The 18184-nt window shown below is 35.3% G+C and overlaps 1 protein-coding gene across 5 annotated transcripts in view; it reads left to right on the top strand.

Annotated features, from left to right (window-relative positions):
- The window catches only part of LOC121330971 (DENN domain-containing protein 1B-like), a 90015-nt gene extending 73054 nt beyond the window's left edge, over positions 1-16961 (top strand). For 2 of the 5 annotated variants that reach the window (XM_041278006.1, XM_041278005.1), the window contains one exon: positions 660-758. In XM_041278006.1, the coding sequence (XP_041133940.1) occupies positions 660-758 (99 nt within the window). Of the gene's footprint in view, positions 1-659; positions 759-1031; positions 1073-1750; positions 1820-2465; positions 2523-3277; positions 3368-13560; positions 13650-16491 lie in introns of those variants that run through there. The other 3 variants (XM_041278004.1, XM_041278002.1, XM_041278003.1) reach the window with 3 other exon arrangements.
- Positions 16962-18184: the final 1223 nt, after the last annotated feature.

Raw genomic sequence — 18184 nt, 5'->3', positions numbered from 1 at the left:
ACAAGTAACACAAAATGACGACAGCTTCAATAGGGAGTGTGTATCTGTTTTTATAAAATGTAATTTTGCTTCATAGCTTTCTCTGGAGCATTATTAACTGTTCATCGGTATATAGGTTCTTTCTATTTTAAGTGTACATTTTAAATGAAATGATAATACTTGTCAGTTAATCCAGACTGGCTTGATAAAAAACATTTTTTGAGGCACAGTACTGTCTAAACTGAAATGAGGTCAGATGAATTTTGAAGGAGAATTTTTCTGTCTAAAAGAAAACTACATGTAAACCCAAATTGCCCAAAAGATACTACCAAAATAGTATGGCAAAAAGGTGAGACTTATTTTTATTTTTGCATGTAAACCAAACCAATGAGAACAAAAACAACTAACTAGAATCTGCTAATACATTATTTATATTCACTGTGGCATGCTAAAATACAGTTCTGTGTATTGGATGCAAACATTAATTTAGCATAATAGTACTAGTAGACTGGAATATGCAATCTTGATAATAAAACTACCAGTCATGGTATTTTATTCCTTTTAGGTGACAATGTAGATAAATTTATTTTAGTGCATGATGTGTTACATGTTGGCCATAAGCAGGTCAATTTTATGTGTGTGTGTGTGTGTCTATATATTTAAAGTCTTTTCCTCTTTAGTTCATTGATGGCCGACTATCCAGGATAAATGCAGGGCGAGGATTTTCAGATGTTTTTGAAGTAGAAATAACTGAGGGTGGCTTTTGTGGAGGTAAGTAGCAAAAAAGTTTTGAAGTCTCCATCACCACATTGTATACTAAAGCATCCCTGTAAGGCCTGCGTCTGTTCACCTGCTACTGCTTCTTCAAAAGCTTATATAGCATCTTGATTTTTTGTAAAAAAAAAAAAAAAAAAAAAAAGAAAAAGAAATGCATAATCCTTTTTTCAAGCAATGTTCCCTTTCCTTGATATTATTAAGTATGGCTCCATGTTAGCTGTCATTTGTCCTGTTTATACTAACCCCTGACGTTTTTCTTTTCCTTGCAAATTTAGCAAATTCAAGGTTGTATCAGCAGTGGATGCAACCAGTAAAGGTAAGAACCTGCGAGGCCTTGGTATTGGGCCTTGGTATAAGTTTTTTAACTTTTTTTTTTTCTACTTAATAATTTGTAGCGGAAAACCTTTCTAAAGAATTTGACAGGAAGGAAGAAATTAAAGAAAATTGTTCAGGATAGGTTTTTTGGCTTTTAGGCAGATAAAGTAACTGTTTTAGAAACTGTTAAACCTGTTTTTCTTATCCAGTGAGTTCCTGCCAAACTTTATTAAGAACAAAATGTTTTTTCTGTGCATCTATCCAAGAACGCTATGTATTGTATAGTCATTTAGCATTCCTCAGATCATACTTGAGTACTGGTATGAAAGACTGGAGTTTAATCACTCTGAAATGCATTCAGCTTTAGCACAATGCAACACAAGATTTTAATGTCGGTATATTAAAAAACACTGACACCTCATTTAGAAAAAAAAAATAAAAATCTGGCAATTATGGCCATTTATGAAAAATGGAAACGAATATTAGGTTGAAAAGTATGGCAACAGTTAAAGTGTGTGTCACACTTTTTAACACATGCCAATTTACATTTAGAGGTCCAAAGAATAGAAGTCCTCAAACTTTGTAGTAGCTTTCTAAAGTGTATAAAATTAGAATGCAAGTTTAATAATTTCATAAGCTTCTTAAATAACTGAAAGAAAATGTTCCATGTCTTTTACAGAAAGGTGGTGCAATGATTAACACAGCCGTTACCAAAGCAAGCCCCACTGTGAAAACTGTATACAAATTTGTAAGTTATCATCGTAAAGAATGTATTTTTTAATAATATTGTATGTTCCGCTTTTGCAGAACTTATTTGGGTAATGACAAATTGTTATGTTTTTTTAAATATAGAGCACATAGTAGTATTTGGTTTTTCCCCCTGTTTTTCCTTACTCCTAATTGCAGTGTGAATGGGTATAATACAAATGCAAAAAAAAAATATTGCTACTGTATACTTTGGCCCTCTCACTTGTAACTTGGGAAGGTGGGAAAAGATGTAGCTCATACATCATGTAACGAACACACAGCACTTAGTGATAGAACTGTGATTTATTCTCAAACTTGCATGAAAACCTACTCAATGACTTACCTTTCCTGTAGATACTGAGCAAAATTCACATTGCCGTTCTATTTATGTGGACTTTATTATTTTCTTTAGCATATCGAAGCTTTGTTTTGATTAAGAACTTCTTGGTCTTGAAAATGGTCGTATGTTTGATGTCTCTACACTTGGGAACCATTTTTTTTTTTTATTTAGTGAATCTTTAAAATAAAATAAACTAAATAAAATAATAATAAATAATAATAATAAAAAAAAAACAGGAAAAATAAACATTTAATTGAGAGGACTTTATTTTTTATATTTGACAAAAAGCGATTAATTTACTTTACAGGCTAAAAGTCATGCCAAGCAAGGACTAAAAGAAATGAAGAGTATGTTAAGGCAAAAGGTAAGCTATTTTAATTCTAACCTGTTTAAAATCGCCGTTTTGTTTAGTATGGAGTTTAATGTTCTCTCAAATCTCAGATAAATGTTTTTTAATCATGAATCTGCTTAGTGCTTTCTTCAGTACTATACATTTTTAAAAGCAAGCCCCTGGCTATATCCTGTTGTGTCGTCCAGGCACTGAAAGAGCCTTTATTGTTTGCATATTTATCAACGAACCACTGAAATCTTCAAAGTTATTGTAATGAGAAGTATGTTTTCATAAGAGTGATTGTTTTGATACTTGAACTGTCAGATCTTCATCTGTAAATGCTATTATAGCCATAGTTGTCTTTTCTCATTTAATTTAAAAAAACATTTTAGAAAAGTGCTCAAAGGGGTCCATGGATATCTCTAAAATGTGAAAAATGAAGAATGGCTGGTTATTAATGGATTATTATTATTATTATTATTATTATTATTATTATTATTATTATTATTATTATTATTATATTGACTTGTTATTATTACCATGACGCACCTTCATCAACCTGTGGAATCCGCTTATTGAGGTGAGCACCTTATTATCCTGTTTAAGGACTTGCTAATCAATAATATTAAATAATTATTTTATGTAGGAAATTTCAGTTGTTGTTGTTCTCTCTTGTTTTGCACTTAAAAACTTGCTACTAAAATATGCATGGTGGGAGGTGGGGATTGGATCTTTATGATAAGTAAATCCCCAGAGAAAATCAGCTTCTGTTTCTGTGTGCCCTGCAGGAGACCAATGAAGAAGATGGACAACTCAGTATGGGCTCTCCCAGTAGTACTAAGAGCCTGTCACCTAAGAGAAAGCAAGGGCAACGACAGGTAAGACTACAGCAGGTAGGATATTTAAAAAATGGAATGTGAGAATTGTTGGTGATTAAACACTGTTTAGGTCTCCTTTTTACCATTTTCAATCCTGTTAACCTGCACAGACATTTTCTTTTTAACATGCAATGTTTTGTGTTTCTTTAAAAAACAATTAAATAAATAAATAAAAAAATATATGAAATATATATATAGTATATATAGTATATATATATATATATATATATATATATATATATAATATTTGAGCAATTCACAACAAAAGAAAAAATAAATACAAGATACGCCTGTCTTTTCTGGAGTCTTCAGAGTATTTTTCAGAGGTTGTATAAAAATATGAGTATTTGCATGTGGAATTTTTTGTATACAATATGTGCAGATCTCTTGTAACACGCAATCCCTTGGACAGAGTTAGCCTTCTATGTTTCTCAACTCATGTATTTGAATGGAATTTTAATAAAACAGAAATGTATGGTATATATTTTTTTAGTTTTATAACATCATCAGTTTAGTACTGGAGTCTGCATTTTTTTTTCCTCATTAAGATGATCTCAGGCAAAGATTTTTAAACCTACATTGTCTTTCAAAGCAGTGAGCTCAGAGATTAGGGATTTGTCCATCAAGCATGCTCCATCAGTAATGGGCCTATCTCTTAGTGCTGCTCACAGCAGCATGTCCTTTCCAGCAGCACCCTAGTTGTCACACTCTCTCAGAGAGCCAAAGAACAGCAAACTGATTGCTCACCAAGAACTTGTGCTCTTACCGATTTCCATAAATGATTCGGGCTCTTGGCTCCGGGAACATCGATATATGAGAGAGCCTTGGGAACCTTAGCTGTTAACATTGATTTTTCACTCCAAGGTCTTGCAGTGAAGCCCGAAGCCTGCTGACTGATTTTAGTACTCAAGAGGTCTGACTGCAGCCTAGAGGGGCCTCTGCCTGGACAGCTGTATACTGAACATGCATCTACATCCATGTTCTGCAAGTTAGTATAGGCTAGTTAAACTATGTTTTACTTATGCTAAATTATCAACATACAATAAATATTATATTAAAAATAGTTTGCATATAAAGATGAGCTTTACATTCATAAACCCATATAGTATAACTGAAAATGAGATTGAGAGTTTCATTCTTGTGAAGTTTACAAAATGTACAATTTACAAAATTCCACAATACATTTCTCTTACCTATATATTGAATAGCTGTATCAAACGCATTCATTCAAACCAATTGGACGTAAATATAACTACAGATTGAGTCTGAATATCAGCTGGCAATTGCTGCCTTGATGTCTAATTCTAAGCCTTGGCCCTCAGCCAGTTTTCAGAAATGCCTTTTCGGGAGCTTTCTGTTGCAGTTGTAGCATGACAGACATGCACACGATTCTTAGACATTTGGGTTCTAACCAAAATATTCCAGTTAGGCATTCTTTGATGATGCATGCCTTAGCTTTGTGTTTGTGCATTTCTTAATCCATTTTTTAATTTGTCAGCCTACTCAAATGAGAAAGTTGATATTTGATAATTATTTTGAAGGCACTTGGGCTTTCCATATTCTTTCTGGAAGTAAACAATTTGAAGATGCACAAGTTGTAATATCAATATTGTCAAACGCAAGGAAACAAATAGTAAACTGGTAAACATAGATCCTAACTGGGATTAAGTTGATCTAAACCAGGGGGAAAAAATTGGGACATAACAAAATGAGCTTCACTGCACCTTGTGACTATGCCTTCTTGAGACTAAACCTCTGGTTTCTGATTCATGCTTATAGTCAGGAAATGGAAACTTTAATGAATGCTGTAAAGTGTCATGTGAACTGACTTACCTTCAAGGCCACATGCCCTATTGCTGGCAGTAAGCAAACCAAGGTTTGGAAAGTATTCAGTCTTCAATACGAACCCCCCACCTCCCTCCATTTAACGTGGTTCAGCTTTGAAATGCAAGTACCAAAAATCCTATTAATCTTGAATGAATATTCAATGTAATATTGTATGCATTATGCAAGTAAGAATGCTCGCAGTGTAGTATTTGCCATTGCCATAGAATCTACAAGCACTGGTTAAAACACGTGGTTTTTTTATTACACTTTTTTAAAAATCTTTTTAATAATGTAATGATTAATGATTTTAATGATTCTAAAATAAATAACACTGATGACCTATTCTTGAATAGTAAAACCAAATTTTTCTAACCAATTATCTGATTGCTGGAAGTTTTATATTTCTTTTCCAACAACAAAAGAACATGAAGAAGTGTTTTTTGTGAAATGTATGGCACCCAAGCTCATTTATTAATTCTTGACTTTACATCATTAGTGCTTTGCTGAATAAAACAAAAAGCTACCCCATTTTATACCGGATCTCTCAACACTACCTTAATTAGTTCAGCTATTTCTTGTTTTGTTTATGAGGCTTAAATAAATGCCAAAAAGGTGTTGCAGCAAAGGTCTTCCAATTAAGCTTTGCAATTGCAAGTCAGGCTCCTCCCTCCTTTGTGTGAAGTGATATTTTCCTGAGCAGCAACAGCATAACGGGCCTCGGGGGACAAAGTGGGCGCAGATTTTGGTGGTGAGAGGGCTGGTACTGTAGACCCAGAGAGGATACTATTACCCACTCATTGTAGAAGGCCTATCAAGTGAAACATTTCTTCTCCATTATATAAATTTGACTGACAAATTTTGAAGGTATTTACATCTGTGTTGTAAAACTGTACCTGTTTATCTTTTCTTCATTCCCATCCCTACATATCTATTACTTTTGAGCAATTTCTTCTTTAAACTTAACCAATTGATAGAAGCATATTTATTTAGGTTTATGTAATTCACGTTATTTTGATTCCATGCCTTTTGTTTTCTTTGAATTTAATTTCCTACCCACAAACCTGTAGGGAACTCTACCATGTGAGAATAACCACAGAAACTGTTTTACCATAAGGGAAGATACCACACAAGCACTGGTAACGAATCCAAGATAGCCCAGAGCTAGGGGGCGTTTCTTTACAAATCAATCAGTCAATCAAATTATTTTATGTAGAGCCTTTCCCAAAACGATTCAGTGTCAAAGAAGGCGGCCTATGAAAACAAGTAAAATAAAAACACAAAACAAAAACGTAAAATATAATCACACTCCAAAGGCCTGAGAGAACAAATAGGCTTTCAGCCATAACTTAATCGTTGCCAGAGAATCAGCATTTCTGATGATTGCTGGCAATGTATTCTAAAGAGCCTTGAGCATTGTGAGAAAAACTGCGACCTCCTAGCATGACATACCTAGACACTGGTGAAACCAGCAGCCCTGAGACTTGATTGTAACTTGCAGCCAAGGTTGTGTGGCTGGTGCATTTCTGGCAGATATGGAGATCCAAGACCACAAAGTGCTTTAAAGGTCAGCAATAGATTTTTAAAAGTGATACAGAAACTAATAGGAAGCCAGTGCAGTCATGGTTAAACTAGTGTAATATGTTCAGTCCTTTCAGTTCCAGTCAGAATTCTTGCCACCACATTTTGAACACATCCATCAACCTAACCCTCAGCATCATGTAAAGAAAGGTATGTACAAACTCTAGCAATATCTCGCAGATGGTGGTAAGCTGATTTGACCACAGAAGAAAAAGGAGCTTCAGAACTAAGAGCATCGTCCAATACTATCTCCAGACTTTTAATTGTAGAAGATGTATAAACAGAGCAACCACAAAAAGTCAAAGAAAGAGAGGTAGTTATTTCCTCATACCTATCAGTAACAGCTCAGTTTTACTTGCATTCAATTGTAGGTTGTTTTTGGACATTCAGCCTGCAATATCAAGGAAGCAGATAACCTAATCAGCATTGGTATCACCAGGGGTAAAATCAAAGTAAACCTGTGTATCATCTGCATAGCAGTGAAAATGTAGGCCATGTTTTTTAATCACATCTCAAAGCAGAAGCATATACAAGTTAAAAAATAGGAGTCCAAGAATGGACCCCTGTGAAACACCTGATGAGACAATAGTAACAGAGGAATAGGAACCACCAACTACCAGCCAAATCTACTTTTCATGGTTTGAATCCCAGATCTGTTAAGCATGTCATTAATGAGAGCATTTTGTGTGTGTGTGTGTGTACAGTGACTTGCAAAAGTATTCAGACCCCTGAATAATTCTCTCATATTACTGAATTACAAATGGCACATTGAAATTTCATTGTGTTTGATATTTGATTTTTAAACACTGAAACTCAGAATCAATTATTGTAAGGTGACATTGGTTTTATGTTGGGATATGTTTTTAAGCAAAATAAAAGTTTGCACCGATGAAAGAAATTGCCCTAAAGAGGACACAATTACCTTACCATTGGCCTCCACCTGTGAACCATTAAAGTTGCTGTCACATTTTCTGGATAAAAACCCCACTATTGAAGGATCATTGGTAAGGCTGTGAATCTGAAGGAAAATGAAGACCAAAGAGCATTCTACAGAAGTTAGAGATAAAGTAATACAAATGCATAGATTAGAGAAAGGGTACAAAATAATATCCAAGTGTTTGGCTATCCCAGTGAGCACAGTTGGATCAATAATCAGGAAGTGGAAGCTGCATCACACCACCCAGGCACTGCCAAGAAAAGGCCGTCCCTCAAAACTCAGTGCTCAAACAAGAAGGAGACTTGTGAGAGAAGCCACAGAGAGGCCAACAATCACTTTGAAGGAGTGTAACAAAGTGCCCGCCCCTGTGTATATTATCTGTTATGTGTTGCGTGTGGTGTGTTTAAATGTTGGTGTATAGACATTGGTACACGGGATATAAACGGGTCTGTGTAACACGAGTGTTTAAAAATGTATATGTGTATTTAGGCACGAGGATTGCACAGCACTTCACGTGCAAGTAAAATGTAGTAATATGTGAGCACGGGGAATTGCACTTTATTAATTCACGTGCTGGGATTCAAGTGAATAATTAATTGGTAATTGAATCCCAGCACAATAGTATATATAGATGCACGTTGTCACATACGGGGGTGGGGTGTTCGGTGAGCGGAGAACGGGATTGGAGACGGAGGAAATAAGTATAGTAGTAGTAATAATAATAATAATAATAACAGAAAGTATCTGCTCACCGTGTTTGTCAGTGTCTGTCCGTGCACCGTTTTGTTAAGTTTAGTCTGTTTTTGTTTGTCTATTTATTTTGGCGTAGAGTGCCGTGTCCTGTGTTTTCGTGTTTGTTTAAACCTTTTATTTTGTAATAAACCGGCGCCAACAGGCGTCTTCATCATTTCATTTCACATCATCGTCTTTGTATATTTCATTCCTTCCTGGTTCTGACGCCGCCCACTTGGCCGTCTTTGTGACAAGGAGCTACAGAGTTCAGTGGCTGGGAGTGGAGTAATGGTGCACCAGTCGACCATATCAAGAGCTGTGCATAACACTGGCCTGTATGGGAGGGTGGCAAGAAAGAAGCTGTTACTCAAAAAGTACCATCTGAAAGCACGTCTGGAGTTTGCCAGAAAGCATGAGAGTGACCCAGCTGTGATGTGGGAAAAGGTTTTGTGGTCAGATGAGACCAAGGTATAGCTTTCTGGCCAAAACTCAAAGCACTATGTGTGGCGCAAACCTAACACTGCCCATGCCTCAAGACACACCATCCCTACAGTGAAGTATGGTGGTGGCGGCATCATGCTGTGGGGATGCTTCTCATCAGCAGGGACTGGGCATCTTGTTACAATTGAAGGAAGAATGGATGGAGCAAAATACTGCAAGAGAATCTGCTTCAGTCAGCTAAAAAACTGAAGCTTGGGAGGCAATTCACCTTTCAGCAGGACAATGATTCCAAGCACAAGGCCAAAGCAACATTGGAGTGGCTCAAGAACAAAAAGATGAATGTCCTACAGTGGCCCAGTCAAATTCCTGATCTCAATCCCATTGAGAATCTGTGGCACTATTTGAAAATTGCAGTCCACAAATGTCGTCCAACCAACCTGAACAACCTGGAGCAAATCTGCCAAGAAGAATGGGCCAAAATCACTCCGACACTGTGTGAAAAGCTGGTACATACTTACCCCAAAAGACTTAAAGCTGTTATTGCAGCGAATGGTGGCTCTACCAAATATCAATGTTTGGGGGTTGAATACTTATGCAAGCAAGATATTTCAGTGTTTTATTTTTCTTAAAAATATTTCCCAACATAAAATCAATGTCACCTTACAATAATTGATTTTGAAGTGTTCTAAAATAAAATATCGAACAGAACGAAATTTCAGTGTACCATGTGTACCATGTTTTGCAAGGCACTGTATGTATGTATGTATGTATATGTGTGTGTGTGTATATATATATACACACACACACACACACACACACACACACATACATATATATATATATATATATATATATATATATATATATATATATATATATATATATATATATATATATATATAAAATATATATATACATACACATACACATACACATACACACACAGAAAAAATGTGAATGTGGAAAGCAACGATTTTTAAAAAAAGCAAGACATTTTTAAATATTTAACATGTTAATAAAACTATGAATATGACCCTTGTTTGTAAGCGATTTTTAAAAACATGAGTGACTGGTGAAATAAGAGATACTTGTGTTTTTGTCCCATAGGAACAAATGTTATGGTACAACTGCTGTAGGGCATGTAACCACATGCGTCATCATTATAATATGATGATTTACAGGAAATTAGCTACATTTACATTATTCAATATTTTGTTCAAACTTTAAGTTTAAGTAATATTACTAAGGATGGTTATTTTCTGTTACTTTTTAAAGCACTTCTGTGAAAGTAAAATCTGAATGTAATAGTATGGCATATAATTATTAGTTAGAAGTATTACTATTTTGTATAATAAGGTAATTATTTGTCTTAAAAATACTTGATATAAACTAGATATTTGACCCCCCCCCCCCCCCCCCCCCCCCCCAAAAAAAAAAAAAAAAACCCTGTTCAGAGTACTAATAACAACCTTTCCACTTTTGAAAAGGAAAGCCTACATTTATTCAGCAAAAAGTGTAAGATTCTCTAAATTGATTATGCTATTCATTTTGAAAAAAAAAAACAAACAGTGCACCTCTCTGTATCAAGAGTGCCATCTACAGGCTATAATATTATACCAAATGTAAAATAGCATACAATTCTTGCTTTAAAAAGATTGAAACATGTGGATGCCATATATAGTATATATCAATGTAAAAATGTTCTATACTGTTAAATATTAAATGACAGGCTATATATATATATATATATATATATATATATATATATATATATATATATATATATATATATATATATATATATATATATATATATAGAATAAATTAGAACTTTTTTTACTACCACAATTGCCAATTAAAGAAAACTAAAATAAATGGCAATATCTCAAGTAAAAATACTGTATGAAAAGAAACTGATCTGTTTGTCAGTGGTGTCTAGTGCCACACGGATGGGTTGGTGACAGTGCTGTCATTGCTGTAGCTGGGTGGTGTGGCCATGTTTGTGTCTTGATTTCCCATTATTCTTTCTCTCGCCTGCATGAGACTGTAACATCTGAGTGTGTGCAATGTGAATAGCTTTTTCTGTTTTCTGTGTCAACTGATAGGTGTTAGACATGAATCCTGAGAGCGGGGTCAGTTTTAATAAGGTTTTGGAAACTTGCAGTGCCATCTACACATGGCTAGTGTGAAAAGTAAATCAGCATTATAGGGACATACATTCAGGTCTTTCAGGTCTCTAACAGGATTTGTGCATTTCAGACTTTTCAGATGCTTCTCAGCACTCTGTATTAAAAATAGACATTGAACTAGGTCTGCAAATATTGATTTCCTTATTGGCTGAATTATTCTGTCTAGGGATTAAACTAGTGGTTTGGCCATATTCAATGGCCCTGACTTTCCTTTTTTGGGGGGCCAAAGCTGTATATTAGAACACTGTGGGAAGATTGAGTCACTTGCAAGAAGAAGAAAAAAAAACACCTCTGTGTTAAAAAGGACCTTGTCCGGGTGTTCTAGATTTTGATATGTATTTTAATTTTAAATGTTTTATATGGATTGAATTTGAGACGCACTTTTTAAACAATTTATTTCTTAAATTTGAGTACCCGTTTAGTGATGTGAGTATTAAAATCAGCAACTAAAGGTGTGACTACCCGAGTACATAAACAGCAATGTGACTGACTGCCAAGAAAAGACAGATGCCACAACCCAAATACACAAGCAGCAACGTAACTTACTGCTGAAAAAAGACAAACAAAAATGTCACTGCCCAAATACACAAGCAGCAACATGTATTACTGCCGAGAAAAGACTAAAAAAATGTTACTGCCCGATCTCAAATCATCTATGATGCACAGGCAGCCATTTTCAAAGAAGCGTCATTAGCTTCCTGAGGAATTTTAAGAGAAGGTTTTACAATTTCAGTGTTTCAGTATTAGGCTCCGTTCTAACAAAAACAGTACCAGCTTGGACAGATCAGAAATGCCGATCAGACCCCCATATTTTTTTGACATGCTAAGCAATTCCACAGTTCACAAATTGGAAGACAAACAGGTGTGAGTGATTCCGACAGGAAATGAGAATCAGCACGTAACTGTAATGCTGTGTGTGCTGTGCATATACGTAATTTGAGGTTTTATCTTTGTAAATGCATATGTATTTGATGTTTTATTTTCGGGCTGCATCTTAAATTCCAGGGCATGTTAAATTCAAAGTAATACAGTATTTCTTGTTTGTAATTTGACACTAGATACCAATGTGCTTCTGGCACACAGTTTACAATATGTAATGTGCTTATATTTGGAAAGACAGTCTTTGGATGTATTGCAGTAGATTCAAAGGGAAAGGATATTTAGTAAAATGTTGCTGAGGTGCTGAAAATAGTAAATTCTCAGATTCAGCTACATAAATTACAAGATTATGTTCTTGTTTGTCTGTTTCCCTGCTATTTTCTTTCCAATAGTAAATCTAAAATAAGTGCGTTGTCCAGACAACAGAGCAAAAGCGTGTTAACACTATAAATCTGTGTTGTCATTTCTAATGTAGTGTTTCCTAAGGTACAGAGAAATGTCTAGTAATTCCCTTTGTTGTGGTTAAAGGAGCCAAGTGAGGTATGGTTGTTATTAAATTAATGATGAAGGAAAGGAAGCATTTGCCTGCCCTTGTTTTTATAAAGTGAATCCAGCGATCTGACTGGATTACTCGCTTACGATATGCTACAAGACACAAATTAAGAGGATAAATAACTGCAAACAGCAGGGCACTGGTGTTATGTAAAGTTCTACTAAATGAGTTTGACAGCGTTTCGCAGGTGCATTTACAATTTCTCTTTCCGCAGTACTGCTTGGAGTTGAGATTTATGATCCTGACATTGGAATCCATTAAAACGTTTTTGGGACTTGGAGTCTAAACCCCCTGTAATCACTTTCATTATACCTTCCAGCTACCAGGGAGAGGAGCCTTCACTTTGGAACACATGTTATTGTTTATTTGAATGTGCAGGAGCCTAAATGGCCAGTACACACGTTTCTTAACTATTTTAATAGAGCTTGACTGTTAACCCTATCCATTATATATTCCTTGTGCTTTTATGTATATGTGCAGGTTTCTTTTTTAAAATACCACTTCGAAATACAAAACAAATGCAACTGATTTTAGCCACCTTTTAACATATCTGTAGGGAGCACATCTTTTTTTTTTTTTTTTAACTACGAAAGCTGTGACTAGTGCTAGTATGTGTCAATCTTTATAAAAAGCAATAATATACAGTTGGGGTGTTTTTAACTTTTTACTGACACTTGTTTAGTGATTGCCTTTGATAACATGGGAAATATAACTTTATCACCTTTTATTACCCTCTCTACATTGTTATTTTAAATGCAGACCATGTAATAAATGCAAGCACGTGTGTGCATTGAAGGGATGTGATGTTAATGGCAGGCAGCAGCTTTCTGCTCCACAGGAGTGTTGGCCCTATTATGTTTCTGTTCTTTCTTTTGCCAATTAAAATATAATACATAGGAATGTGAAATAAAAAGGTGCTTCCTAAACATGAAGTGTAGTACTATCTCAGGCACCCTCTTTTATTGGTTTAGTCGATTTAAAGCAGATGATATTACAAGGCTTGTAATAATCAGTGGGATATACTGTAAAATAACAATTCTACTATTTTTGTACACAGAGAAAATTCCATCGGCCAAACACAAGTATGGGTTGTGCAGATTTTGCATTGGGTGATGATGATGATGATGAGATGGATACAGCCAGCAAGTAAGTACAGTACTTAAAACAATTGATTTTTTTTTTTTTTTTTTTTTTTTTTTTTTTTAAGTATTGTTGTTTAAAATATCTGATGTCTATTAGGAAAATAATTGCTGAGTACAGCTCAGATGGTGCATCATCCTATACAATTAAAAATGTTTGCTTCAAAAGTTTATTGGAACCTGCTGAATAATGTTACATTAACATATTGAATTAAATACCACTTTGTAGTTTTCCATATACTTAACAAAAAGCTCGCAACAGTTGAAAAATGTGACATTTTGAAATCTAACATGAAATACTATACTACCATTATGGCTTCCGGTAGAATTTTGCAATATCGTGTTGTAGTTTCTTTGATTACATGATATAATTAAGCAATAGAGCCCATCAATACGGGCTCTACCATGTGGTAGATGACCGAGACTGGAGTTATGCGTCCCGAGCCGAAGGCGAGAGCTCTAACGAAAGTTAAGGTTATCTACTACATGGTAAGGCCTGCATCGAGAGGGCTCTATTGCTATTAGAAAATGATTTATTTATTAAAATAAACATTATTGTTATTATTATTATTGCTAACATATTTATTTATTGGGGTCTTTCTCTTTAATTTTATGTAATTTTTACTATAATTTTACTAAAATTTATCTGGACATGTACAATTGTTACTACACAGTCTGTGTAGTATTGAGTCTGACTCAACTTGTTGTTTCACACACACATACACAGTGGTTTGCAAAAGTCTTCACCCCCCTACCAATAATGTCACATTTTGTTGAATTACAAATAATGTATGCACAATTTTTCAAACAGTTTTTTTTTATTCAAAGCTGTAGTGGTTAAACTCAACACTGTTATATGATGAGGAGATTAAATGTCAGCAAAGAAAATATACAAAATGAAATTTACTGGTTGCATAAGTATTCAGTCCCTTAAGCAAGTACTTGGTAGAAGCACCTTTTGCTCCAGTTCTGATAAGGATCGTTGATGGACTGCAATCTTCAAGTCTCACCATAAATATTTGATTGGATTCAAGTCAGGACTTTGACTGGGCCACTCAAAAACATTAATTCTATACTTGTTTAACTACTCCAGTGTGGCTTTGGCTTTGAGCTTCTGGTCATTGTCCTGCTGATATGTGAATTTCCTCCCCAGTTTCAGGTTTTCCTCAAGGATTTGCCTGTACTTTGCACCATCCATTCTCCCCTCTATTCTGACAATCTTCCCAGTCCCTGCTGAAGAGAAGCATCCCTATAACATGATTCTGCCACCACCATGCCTGACAGTTGGGATGGTGTTGACTGGGTGATGTGCAGTGTTGGGCTTGCGCCAGACGTAACACTTGGAATTTAGACCAAAAAGTTAAATTTTTGTCTCGTCTGACCACAAATGACTTCATTCATTGAGTAATTACTTCTTTCTTGCCACCCGCTTTGTATAGGGACTGGCTTATTGTTGATATGTGAACACTGACTCCCATCTCAAACATAGAACTTTGCAGATCTTTCAAGGTCATTGTTGGGTTCAGAGTGATATCCCGAACCATATTCCTGCTTGCCTGGCTGCTCAGTTTGGGAGGGCAACCTGATCTTGGTAGTGTCTGGGTGGTATGATGCATCTTCCACTTGTTAATGATGGACTTAACGATGTGCTGAGAGGGATAATCAGCGCCTTTTGAAATTTTCTTGTACCCTTCTCCTGCTCTGTGCCTCTCTACCACTTTATCCCTTACGTGTTTCAAAAGATCCTTGGTCTTCATCATTGCTTTGTTGGATCACTATGTGAGTTGCAGCTTGAAAGTCTTTATATACCTGAGGGAAATTATCTACAAGTTAAAGCACTTTGAGTACACACAGGCTGAAACCATTTCACTAATTTCGTGACCTTTCAAACAAATCATTTGCACCTGAGCTGATTTAGGGCTGCAGTAGCAAAGGGGTTGAATACCTATGCAACTGAGATTAATCTGTTTTTCTCTGTAAATCTTACTTATTATTATTCTATATGCATTTTTAACTTTATTAATGTAGAGTAGTTTGTATAGATTCTACATGTAAAGTCTAATTTGAAAGCGTTGTGGAGTAGGCACAAGATGCCAACAAAATGTGAAAACTTTGCAGGGGGGTGAATACTTCTGCAAACCACTATATCTATGCAAACCACTATATGCCTCAGTCCTAAGATTCTAGGTGATGTATAGGAATTACAACACACATTTTTTCTCACACCCTCTTGCAGCCAAACCACAGCTCATGAATGTTATTTTGTGCTGGTGTTTGTTTGTACACTAGGAACTGGGCTCCAACCACAACCTCTTCATGATACACCACATGGCCATATGGCATAAGATTATTATTGGTCACAGTAACGTGGGCTGAGTTTAGTCCTGGCTCCTATTGAGCTGAAACACTGCCCTTATCATGGGATTTGGGAATTACATGATGCACTTTTTTATATTTCAGTTTTATCTAATTTAAAAAGAAACAAAAACATACTGGAAACAACCAACACATTTACCAAGTAGGATTTTTAAATCGGTGGAATTTAAGATCCTCTCTTTTGCATAAGCTCACTGCATAATTGACAAACTGAGGAAAAAAAATACTGTACTAAAAATAGTGAAAGTAAGTGACTATGAATCTGCTTCTGTTCAGATATTGGTATTTTGTAATAAAAGGGCATTTTTAATACAGCTTTCAAATGAATTTCAATTGCACTGTATTTGACAACATCTTTGTTCAAGTAGTACTTTTATAGGTGTGTTTGTTGATCAAATTACTGTCTCTGTTTTACTGTATCAAGACTGACCTCTAGTGGACAGAGATATACTTGGTGGTGTTTGTGCTTTTAGGTTGTCCTCTGAGGATAGCGGTGAAGTTTCTGCATGTATTGACAACAGTGACGATTCTTGCGAAATGGATTCAGATAAACAGTATACTGGCAAAATGGACCTGCTAGGAGAAATTTTAGACACCTTAAGCATAAACAGCTCGGACCAGGGCAAGCTCTCAGGAGCCAAGAGCTTAGATTTCTTCAGATCAATGGATGACATTGATTATAAGGTGGTAAGTTGTTTCTTTTTTATTTTTCACTGTGAACTGACCACAGTCTTGACATCATATATAATAGTCTTAAAGTACAGATAAATAGAAGAGTGTTTGACTAACATGGCAAATCGCACCATTATGAACTTGCAAATAATTATACTTATAGATGTATTAATAGTTCTGTAATCTGTAAATATTGCTTACCAAGATGTCACTTAGAAGTCACGTGCTTTCATAGAAACATGCAAACATCCATTCAAGAAAACAGTATGTGTGCTACAACTGCAAACACCCACAAAAACACAGTCAGCATCCCCATGCATCATGCAGCTGAAAAAAGCAACTGGGTATTTATTTATTTATTTATTTATTTATTTTAATTTCAGTGAGCTATAATTCTTATTGTTTTGTCAAGTGCTGGAGTACTTGTGATAAATACAGCATGCGATCATGTCATGATGTAGTAAGTGTAGACCTTAAAAGTCATCAGTAATGGTTGTTCCCATATAAATAGTTAATCATATTAGTATTTTCCATGTCCAGGCAAGAGATTTCCAGTACTTTCACAAAGACCACTAAGGCTGTGTTCACACTGGGTCCATTTAGAGGGTTTGGTGTGAAGTTTGAACAGCAAAATCCACTTGGGAAATGAACCATAACGAGTCTACCTAAAGAGGTGGTCTCGGTCCTTTTGGCAAGCTCACCGAGTCTGGTTCACTTGCTAAACGTCAATGTGAACAACTGCTGGACTCTCTCCTTTTGCACATAGGAAACAAACTATATGAACGAACATTTCACGCATAGTTTAGTTCATATCTGAGGAAACAGGTAAAACAAAAAACTAAATGTCTCATGGGAACTGCATTGGGTTACCAGGCATCCCGGGAAAACTGGGATTGTCACAGTTTTCAGCATACATTTTTGTACCGGTCGGAAACAGTAACATTTGTAATAGTTCTGGTATTGCTGTTGTATTTATTTTATTTAATTTCAAAGAACAAAACTGTATTGGTAAGTTTAATAGCAGAGTAATGTATTAGGTTGTGTGTTTAGCACCATTCAAAAACAAAATCGACGATCTTATGGATAATTTTAATCAGTCTGATTATGTGAAATATCATATGTTTAAATGGTAATCGCGGATCTATTTTTTTTTTTAAATCTGGCTTTTAACATGTTTTGACAAGATGACACATTGTAGGAAATTCACCCGATGTTTAATCAGTTTTTATACACTGTTATTTTAACGGCTTCAGAGTTGCTACGGAGTCAGTGAATTCAAGAAAAAAAATCTGGTAACCCTAAACTACATGGACATTGTGAGAAACAGAAATTTGGTCAGACACTAAAATTCAAGCCGAACTGGACAAAACTCACAAAAATAGTCAAATGTATTTCTTTTCTCAAATTACTTTAGGATAACTGTGCAGAATTGCATGAATTCTCCTACTGTAGGCATTCAAGAAATGTATAAATTAAATTAGCAAAGTGCTCCCT

Source organism: Polyodon spathula, chromosome 18, assembly GCF_017654505.1.
Source record: "Polyodon spathula isolate WHYD16114869_AA chromosome 18, ASM1765450v1, whole genome shotgun sequence".
Taxonomy (NCBI): domain Eukaryota; kingdom Metazoa; phylum Chordata; class Actinopteri; order Acipenseriformes; family Polyodontidae; genus Polyodon; species Polyodon spathula.
The sequence above is the reverse complement of the archived record's forward strand: the minus strand, read 5'-3'. Positions and strand labels throughout refer to the sequence as shown.